General features: G+C 55.2%; 1 protein-coding gene across 1 annotated transcript; it reads right to left on the minus strand.

The window, feature by feature from the left end:
• Positions 1-5967: 5967 nt before the first annotated feature.
• Positions 5968-7881, minus strand: ATF4 (activating transcription factor 4; the record flags this gene model as incomplete). The annotated part of the gene is given in 2 exon segments (NM_001266632.2): positions 5968-6880; positions 6982-7881. Coding segments are annotated over 2 exon segments (1056 nt in total). The 3' UTR covers positions 5968-6050.
• Positions 7882-10560: the final 2679 nt, after the last annotated feature.

Consider the following 10560-nt stretch of genomic DNA (forward strand, 5'->3'; position numbering starts at 1 on the left):
AATGGAGGTGAGGGGAGGCAGACGGGACCCTTCCAGCAGGCATGGGTTGGGATCAGGAGGTGAAGGACAGGCAGGTACTGAATGCCTGTGAGTGAAGACCAGAGGTGGGGCCAGTGGAGGAGAGGGGAGAAGTCAGCGCAGGAGTCCATTCATCAGGGAGCCTCAGGGGAAGGGACCTGGGAGCTTTCTGGCAGCTCCGTTTGTCTCCTGAACTCTTCCCTCCCCACCCCAGCCTAAGGGCTCCTTTGGTGTGGTGACTCCCATTGCTGCTGGTAGAGAGCATGGCATAGTCCCCTGAGGCTGGGTCTGATTAGGAGTGACGATCTGGCTCCCTGGGTTCCCTGATGACACTGCCTCGGGGCCCATTATTTGTAAGAGCATTTGCTCCCCCACTGCCGTGGGTGGTCTGTTCCTGATCTTTAACTGGTATTCCATCCTAAATAAAGACATGATGTGGCCACACATCTTCCCGGCAGTGGTCCTGTCTCCGGGTGACCTCCATCAGCAGGGGGAGGGGGAGGGAGTGTGCTGTGACCCCAAACCTTGGAGACCAGGGCCTCTTCCTGCCTGCTGGACTGTAATGACCCCACTGGGCAGAGAAACTCGGATATCCATGGAGACTCGTGCCCTTAATCTTTTAAGCAGCTTAACAAGAAGCCAGTTCAGCCTCTAGCGCCTGGAAGAACAGGCTGACCATAGGCCCGGGGCCCCTTTCTATCAAGGACACGCCCACTGTTACAGAATCGCCCAGAAGTGCAGCGTGACAGGCACTGCCCCCCGCTGAGGATGGGAGCCGGGGTCCTGCTGCTTCCCCGCTTGTGAGCTTCCCAATAAATCTTACACTTATGCCAAGTAGTACTATTGGGTGCCTGTCCATGCCCCCTCTGGGTGACAGTCATTTGTGTTTACCGCTGGCACTCTGGTCCAGTGGGTCAAGGACAGGACTGAGGAGTCTGCCTTTTAACTGTCCCCCTGAGCAGTTCTGGTGCAGGTGTCTGGAAGGCAGCAGGGAGCTGGGGTGGCTGGGGCAGCACTGGAGGAGAGAGGGTTGTCCCCATGGGGGGCCAAGGAGGTGCTGACCGTGATGGCCAGGACCTGGTGACCAACAGGACCCAAATAAGAGGACACTGAGGCCAGATGCGGTGGCTCACACATGTAATCCCAGCACTTGTGAAGGCTGAGGCAGGTGGATCACCTGAGGTCAGGAGTTCAAAACCAGCCTGGCCAACATGGCAAAACCCATCTCTACAAAAAAATACAATAATTAGCCGGGCATGGTGGTATGCATTCGTGGTCCCAGCTGCTTGCGGGGAAGAGGGCTGGGGTGGGAGGATTACTGGAGCCCGAGAGGCGGAGGCTGCAGTGAGCCAAGATGGCGTTACTACACCTCAGCCTGGGCGACAGAGCAAGACCCTGTCTCAAAAAAAGAGGAAACTGAGTTGTCACTTCAACCTAGGGCTGACAGGACAAAGCAGGAGGCCTTCCCCAGTCTAGACAGCATGGATGGGTGTGAAAGCACCGGAAGCATTTGCGTCACAGGTGGTTTGGGGAAGCAGAGTTTGAGGAACCTACCCCATGCCCCACAGAAGGGCCCCAGCCATGGCTTCCTGTGTCTTCCACAGTGGGATGGGCTGCTGAAGCCCCCACACTCTGACCCTCTTTGCTACTAGAGGAGTTGGCCAAGGGGGCCAGGCAGGAGTGGGCCAGGACTGCAACATGGGACTCTGCTGGGGCCCAGCTGCAGGCTCAGAGTTTAGCCTGGGCAAAGGCCTCTGCCACAGGCAGTGGGACTGTGGCACTTGGTGTGTGCCCCGTTCTTTCCTGCCTGGCTGACTTTCACGGGGTGTTGTTCCCATTCTCTGTCCACAACTCTCCCCACCCTTCAAAGCCCAGCTGGGAGGCCCTGCTCTGTCTCCTGAAGCTGCCACTTTCTACTTGGTCTAAGTGTCCACCTTCAGTCCCCCAACTAGGCTGAGAGCCCCCACCCCACCCCATGGGCCACCTAGGCAAGGGTGGTTGGCACTTGGGTGTCACTGAGGGGACTTTTTTTTTTTTGAGATGGAGCCTCACTTTGTCACCCACGCTGGCGTGCACTGGCACTGCTCACTGCAACCTCCGCCTCCCCGGTTCAAGCCATTCTCCTGCCTCAGCTTCCCAAGTAGCTGGGATTATAGGCATGTGCCGCCACGCCCAGCTAATTTTTATTTTTTATTTTATATTTTTTTGAGACGGAGTCTTGCTCTGCCACCCAGGCTGGAGTGCAGTGGCGCGATCTCGGCTCACTGCATCCTCCGCCTCCCGGGTTCATGCCATTCTTCTGCCTCAGCCTCCCAAGTAGCTAGGACTACAGGTGCCCGGCTAACTTTTGGTATTTTTAGTAGAGATGGGGTTTCACCGTGTTAGCCAGGATGGTCTCGATCTCCTGACCTCCTGATCCGCCCGCTTCAGCCTCTCAAAGTGCTGGGATTACAGGCATGAGCCCCCACGCCCAGCCTCACCCTGCTAATTTTTTAGTAGAGATGGGGTTTCACCATATTGGCCAGGCTGGTCTTGAACTCCTGACCTCGTGATCCACCCGCCTCGGCCTCCCAAAGCCAGGAACTTTTTATTTCTACCTGGCCTCTTTGAAATAAAATCATACTCTTCCCCTGGTTTTCCCGATCTCAGGAAACGGGCCCTCCATCCTTTCTCTTGCTTGGGGGGATCCCCTCTCTTCACACCCACATCTTGGCTGCCTCTCCTTGCTGATCCCAGCCCAGTCCCCTGCCGGGCTGAGCCCTGTGACTCCCTGAGCACCCATCTTAAGGAGCATGCCCAGCATGTCCATGCCTGACCCAGCTGCTGTGTTACATCTGAATGTGACACATGTCACATCTTTTTCTTTTTAGGGTCCATCTGTCTCCTTTACCAGAAGCAAACTTCCATGAGGGCAGGGATGTTTACTTGGCTCACTGCTGAAGCCAGCACCCAGTGTAGTGCAGAGCGGGCACCCACTCAGGACTAGTTGTATAAAAGAAGAAGGTCGTTCTCTGCTCTCCACAACCTACAGCCTTGTCCTAGACACAAAGCAGGAGAAAATGCTGAGAGTTGTCCGCTCTCGCCTGTGAGGTCCCTTCCTATCCCCCAGCCCCCAGCCCCTGGTCACTGGGTAAAGCCCAGCTCCACCTCTGACCTGGTCACCTAGGCTGGGCTGGCCAAGGCCTGGCAGGGGCCATAAGTTGCCACATGCAGGGTGGTGGCTGGACATCAGCCTCATCTCCGCCCCTTCCTCCCATACCCCTTATTGCGCTGGGCTCTCCGGAACAGACATCTGCCTAGCCAAATCCAGCTGGTTTGTCCAGGCCATTATCACTGCCTATACCAACTGCCCGTGGGCCAGTGTCCACCCCCAGGCCAGACTTCCCAAGGAGGTGCCTAAGTCTGGGTCTCAGCTGCATCAGTAAGAAGGGTGCAGTCATAAGACCCTCCTCACAGCCTCAGGAGGACTCTGAGCTCATCACTGGAAGGCGCCTAGAGCATCAGAGCTCTTTGAACGTTTTCGCCGCAGTCATTTTTGCTATTTCCCAGGCACTGCTCTAGTCCTGGAAGTACCGGAATGAATAAGATAGCAAAACACCTGCTGCCACAGAGTGACCTTATAGTTAGGGAATGGAGAACAGAAAGTGAATCTGTATACAGATAAACTCAATGGAGAAAAAAGTTACCAAAAAAACAGCAAGTGTGAGGCTCTGAGGCAGGACCAAGCTTGGCAGACAGATGGAGAAAGGCCAAGAGCACAGTGAGGGGAGGAGGTGAGGTCAAGGAGAAGGGCAAAGCCACTGTGACCTGAGCTGGTGCCTTCTGGGTGTGGGAGGCCTTAGCTGCAAGGGCCTGGAGAGGGCACAGCCCCAGCATCCTGGGTCCACACCACCAGCCTGCACTGCCCTTCTTGGTGCCTCAGTTTCTCATCTGCCAAATGAGGGCCGACCCCCACTGGCACTAGATGACTCTGATGCTGTTGGCCGCACCCTAACGCCTATTTAGTACCTGGATGTGGATGGAGGCCCATGGCCTTTGGAGAATTCTAGAATCTCAGCAGGAAAGACCTCGAAGAGCACCAGGTCCAAGACCCATGTGTGATGCCCACTTCCAGCGGTGCCTCGGGCAACTTCTCCACAAGCAGTTGCATACATTCCGTCAACAGTTGGCTCTCAGGTGACCGTCTATACTGGGCACCGGAAAGGTCATGACGGGCCATTTGTTTCCAGCTCAAGAGGCAAAATGAAGAGCCCAGACTGGAGCCCGAGTCCTGGCTTCAAATTCCAGCTCTACCTCTTTGCTCAAAATCCTCCTGGGTGAGCTGGGCGTGGTGGCTCACACCTGTAATCCCAGCACTTTAAGAGGCCGAGACGGGCGGATCACCTGAGGTCAGGAGTTCGAGACCAGCCTGGCCAACATGACAAACCCCATCCCCACTAAAAATACAAAAATTAGCTGGGCATGGTGGCAGTCGTCTGTAATGCCAGCTACTCGGGAGGCTGAGGCAGGAGAATCGCTTGAAACTGGGAGGCAGGGGTTGCAGTGAGCCAAGATTGCACCACTGCACTCCAGCCTGGGGAATAGGCTCAATCTCTAAAAAGAAAAAAAAAAAAAAAAAAAAAAAAAAGGCCAGGCGCGGTGGCTCATGCTTGTAATCCTAGCACTTTGGGGAGGCCAAGGTGGGTGGATCAGGAAGTCAGGAGTTCGAGACTAGCCTGGCCAACATGGTGAAACCCCGTCTCTACTAAAAATACAAAAATTAGCTGGGCATGGTGGCGAGCACCTGTAATCCCAGCTACTCGGGAGGCTGAGGCATGAGAATCGTTTGAATCCAGGAGGTGGAGGTTGTGGTGAGCCGAGATTGCACCATTGCATTCCAGCCTGGTCAACAGGGAGAGACCCTGTCTCAAAAAAAAAAAAAAAAAAAAAAAAAAAAAAAATCCTCCTGAGTGTGGCGTCTGCCTCCTGGGTGTGCTTCGGGGACGGGGTGAACACACGTACTGTGCTCAGTTACAGCAGTGCCTGGGCGCACTCACCCTCACTGTCCTCCCAGCCATTCCCCGGGCACACCCAGTCTACACCACCTTCCACAGAAGGAAAACTGTGATCCTGAAGGACACAAGAGGAAAGACAGACCTACCCAGGATACGCTGATCCTTGCATTCAAGCACTCATCCGCAACACAAAATCAAGCACTCATCCGCAACACAAAAGACATCGCCTGCCTGGAAAGGCGAGGTCTCCCCGCCAGCTTGCCAGGAAGAAGCTGCGGTGAGGAGGCGTGGTTTCTAGGCGCTGATCCATCCTAGCATGATGCCAGGCCTTCTATTTAGGTAGCAACAGGCACAACAGCCTTCACAGGAACTGTAGCCTTTGTGCCCAGCTCTAGCCAGAACCTGTGCAGGATGTCATCCTTCCACCCCATAAGGAGAAACGGAGGCCAACCCTCAGCTCCTGTCCTGCTTCAGCATCAATTCCGAAAAGGAGCCATTTCTTTCTTCAGGAACACGTTTCTACAGAACTCAGGGTAACAAGTGAAAACTAATCTTGTGTGCTTATCTCAAGGACTGTGCAAGCTTATCCAGGGTTTCAGGCGACAGCTGTTGGCATGAAGCCCTCTTGAATAAATAGGTAAGAGGCCCAGGCTGTCCCTCCCTCCCAACCTCTCAGAGAGCTCCAGCCTCCTCCCTACACAACCAGCGAACTCACCTCTGGGTAAAGGACCCAACTTGCTACAGTTGGCCAACTATCCGGCTGTATGGCCCCATGAGTCATCAGACATCGTGGCTTACACCTAGCAGGGCGAGCAGTTCCCACTCTGGGTACCCATCTTCAGTCCTGGACTGCCCTCCTCCCCAGATCTCACAAGGAATGTTATAACCAGTTTGGGATGCGTGGTTGGCGCCTCACTCGGCTAATTTGCCAGAAAAGGAATTCACACAAGTACTTTCCCTACAAAATAATTTATTCCAACACACAGCAACAGCAGAGACTCTATGTACAAGCACACTGACGCTCCTGACTACCCTCAACTAGGGGACCCTTTTCTTCCCCCTTGCCTTGCGGACCTCTTCTATCAAATCTTTCAGGTACTGGATCTCCTTGGCCAGGGAATCCGCCCTCTCTTTTAAAGCCTCATTCTTCTTTTCCAGCTCTTTGCACTCGCCAGTGAGGGCCTCCTGCTCCGCCCTCTTCTTCTGGCGGTACCTAGTGGCTGCTGTCTTGTTTTGCTCCATTTTTTTCAGCTTCTTATCCAGTTTCTCACCCTTTACTTTTGCTTCTACCATCTTCTCTCCAGGAGGGTCGTAAGGTTTGGGGCGGGCAGAGCCACAGAGAACACCTGGAGATGGGAGGCTCCTATTTGGAGAGCCCCTGGTAGACGGGCTATGCTGAGGAGAGCCCAGATAGGACTCCGGGCTCATACAGATGCCACTATCATTATCTGAGGGGGTGTCTTCCTCCTTTATGCACGGAGGGATCATGGCAACATAAGCAGTGGCATCTGGCTTCCTATCTCCTTCAGTGATATCCACTTCACTGCCCAGCTCTAAACTAAAGGAATGATCTGGAGTGGAGGACAGGACCCCTGGGGAAAGGGGAAGAGGTTGCAAGAAGGTGAAGGGGGCAACCTGGTCGGGTTTTGTTAAACTTTCTGGGAGATGGCCAATTGGGTTCACCGTCTGTGGGGGCTCCTTGTTAGTCTCCTGGACTAGGGGGGCAAAGAGATCACACGTGTCATCCAACGTGGTCAAAAGGTCATCTGGCATGGTTTCCAGGTCATCTATACCCAACAGGGCATCAAAGTCGAACTCCTTCAAATCCATTTTCTCCAACATCCAATCTGTCCCGGAGAAGGCATCCTCTGCAAAAGATTTGAATGACAGGGCCAAGTGAGTCAGATACAAAGATAACAGGCCCCTAACCCTAGATCCCACCCAGACGATGTGGTGGTGGCCCACTCACCCTTGCCGTTGTTGGAGGGACTGACCAACCCATCCACAGCCAGCCATTCGGAGGAGCCCGCCTTAGCCTTGTCGCTGGAGAACCCATGAGGTTTGAAGTGCTTGGCCACCTCCAGGTAGTCATCTAAGAGACCTAGGCTTTCTTCAGCCCCCAAACCCGACTGGTCGAAGGGGGACATCAAGTCCCCCACCAACACCTCGCTGCTCAGGAAGCTCATTTCGGTCATGTTGCGGTGCTTTGCTGGAATCGAGGAATGTGCTTAATTCGAAGATGTCTTTGTCGGTTACAGCAACGCTGCTGCTGAATGCCGTGAGAAGCCTGAATGGGAATCAGAAGCCAACTCCCATTAGAGGTTAGCTGGTCTGAGAATTTCATCTTTCCACTTACGAGGCGGGACTTCTCTAGTCCAGCCATCTATAGAGTCGGCAACGGGGCAGTTGCATCCGCCCCTCCCTGCTGCGGCTCAGGTTCCACAAAATGGACGCTCACGGAGACCAGGCGATTCTTCCACCGGCCACCAAGAGGAAGGCGCTCCGTCCCCGCGTCCAAATAAGGCCAGGGCGGCCGCGCCCCGCCCACCGCCCGCCCTTGACTCACGCCCGCGGCGCCGCCCTGCCGCCGCCATCTTGGTTCTTGCCACGTTTCGCGGGGGGGAAAGCCGAGACCCCTGGGACCCTTGGGGGACTCGGGGTCCGAGGGCGGCAGGGCCCCTGTGGAAGCAGTCCTGGCACCAGAATGCGCCTTCCCGATCCCGGGCACGCGAGCGTCTCGGGGACACCCAAGCAAAGACCACGCGTCCCGGGCGCTCGTAAAATCGCTTCCTCCTTGGCGGCACCGCCCCGGCCCCAGGCCGCACCCCACCAACCCAAATCCTGCGCCGGCCCAGGGAGCACAGCTGGACGACCCGCCCTGGTACTCACGCCATGGCTTAAGCCGCTGGGGGGGGTGCCGCTGCAGAGCCTGGTGCTGCTGCCGCCGCTGCAAAGGCCAATGCTGCCGCAGGCACTGCTGCCCCTAATACGCCATGGTGGCCGTGGACCCTGCGGGCGGGGAGGAGGGAAGGCGCACACGTGCAAACCAAACTACATTTGTGGGCGGACGAAGTAGAAATGGCCGCAGCAGCCGCCCGCCGGCCCTTTATAGACTTCGTCTCTAAGGGGACGCAGCACCGACGCATCCTTCCGCCACGGCCACGTGACCATCTCCTCCCGCCCGCTCGTTTCCCTCCCTTTGACGCCCCAACCGTTTATGCCCAGCGCGTAGCTGTGACGAGAAAAGGTGTTTGTTCTTATGACCTCACGAAACGAGAGAGGTGCACTACTTTACTAGACTTCTATGATCAGAGTCCGTTCTTTCCTTCGCCGCCGGAGCGCGGAGTGATCTCGCAGACACGCCTCGCTTCCGGTGTCGGCGCGGTGGGCGGGGAGAGGTCGTTTTCCGGCGGAGAGTTTTTATTGTGAAGGCCGAGGAAGCCAGGTTATCGCGCGAGGTGCTGGCGAAGAGCGCGCGTCAAGTTGATTGGCCCAGGCACGGTGAGTCATATATACCTCGAGCTCTTATTGGCTCAGGGCCCCAGGTGGGCGGCTGCTGGGAGAGGGATCACGGAGTCCGCGTGGTAAGGGTCGGGGTCTCGGGTCTCTGCCAGGCCTCAGGCCGGCCAGCCTGCTGGCCAGCTACAATCGCACTGGCTCCTGCCCCCAGGAGACCTTAGCCTAGCGCACCCCATAGTGGCCTCAGGGCCCAGCCCCTGCGGTCGGGTCCCGCCGCCCTCAGTGGAGGTCCGCCACTGGCGGCCCCGCCGCCACTCCCAGCCTGCGCGTCCTTCGGTTGCGGGGGCTGATTTCTGGCCTGCGGAAACCGGGGGGTTACCTGTTCCAAGCCTGAGTTTTCCAGAGACGCCATTCATAGCCGATACGGTGTTGCTGCCCCCGGGAGGTTGAAGGGGTCTCGAGAGGGCGCCTCGGGCCTGCCCACCTACACCCAAAGGCCAGCTGAGTCTGCATGGCTCCGTCTAAACTCTGGAAAGGAGCCGGGAAGACGCGCCGTCCTGTCTCCCAACCTGGGTTTTTACAATTCTCATCCGGCTCAAGTGCGAGGCTGCCACAGAATAGCATCATAGGGGAACTTCTGGTGTCCGAAGATTGCGTTCCCCTAAGAACAGAATTTTCTTCGCTGCCATCTACCTGGGGTAGTTTCGATTCACTCCGGGTTCTGAACTCCCCGGCCTAACCCGCTTTTCGGTGGTCATGCCCATGGCCCTGGGAGGAGAGGCGCTTGGGAACCCACGGCCACGTGCTCGGGGTTGTGCGTTGGGAAGGGGGGGTAGTCTGTTTTAATACAGGAAACCTCCGCATCGTCCTCAGCCCCCTCCAGTCAGGCCCTGTGAAGGTAGAAACTGAGTTTCCGCCTCCATTTCACCGGGCCACACAAGTATTTCTATGATCGCTGTGATACCAAACAACCAGGGAAGCACTGCTCTAAATAACCACAGGCCATCTGCTGCGCTCATTCAACCTCGCTCACAAGTCCTTTCCAATGGTAAACCGAGGCCCAATGGGATGAAGCTTCTTGCTCAAAGTCGCACAGCTCCCAGTGGAGGGAGTATAGGGTAGGAGTTAGAAGACAAATTTTGGGGAGCTCACCCAAAAGAATCCTGGCTGGGACATTTTGGCTAAGTGACTTATCCTCTTTGAGCCTCGGTTTCCTCATTTGTAAAATGAGACTACTGATGAGTATCCTTGCCCCATGAAGTGAAGTCATACATGTAAAGCACTTAGCATAGCGCCTGGTACATGTAAGCACCCAATAATAGTTGCTATTGCTGCTACCCTTCATAGAACTCAGGTCACCTGACCCTGACCTGTGCTACTCTCCACATCCTCCTGCTGCCTCAGAGGACTCTTAACTATTATTTAATGAGATGAAACCAACAACTTTAAAACTTGTATACAGGTATACACAAGGCATACCGGATGCTGGAATAAAAGTATGGTTTTTCTTTCTCTTTGGGGAATCATGAGAGTTGAGATATACAGAATTGGTGCCAGGAGCAGTGGCTCCAGCCTGTAGTCCCACCTACTCAGGCAGAGGTGGGAGGATTGCTTGAGCCCAGGAATTCCAAGCTGCAGTGAGCTGTAATCACAACACTGCAACTCAGCCTGGGCAACAGGGCAAGACCCTGTCTTAATAATAATAAATACAGGAGTTGTCTAGCCTTTCCATGCAGAGGCAGTAAGAATCCCTGAGCCATTAGCCATGTCTTCCAAAGGCCGAACTAGGGACCCACAGGACATGTTCTCCTTTTGCTATAGACAGTACCTCCTGACAGATGATGGTGCAAATGGTTGAGTATTAAAGTAACACTGCCCCAGTTTTGACACTGAAAAGGTCATGAAAGAATGACTCTCATGGCAGCCTGTCCCATCCATTCTTTTATAGAGACCTAGCTCAAACACTTCAAAGGTTACTCTAGCTGAAAATGGAGACCCAGTACCACTCCCACAGGAAGATGTTTCATGCAACACACACAAGTCAACACTGGTGGAAAGGAGACTTTTATTTGCTTCTTCCTATGCTATG

The sequence above is a fragment of the Macaca mulatta genome, chromosome 10 (assembly GCF_049350105.2).
Source record: "Macaca mulatta isolate MMU2019108-1 chromosome 10, T2T-MMU8v2.0, whole genome shotgun sequence".
NCBI classification, from domain to species: Eukaryota; Metazoa; Chordata; class Mammalia; order Primates; family Cercopithecidae; genus Macaca; species Macaca mulatta.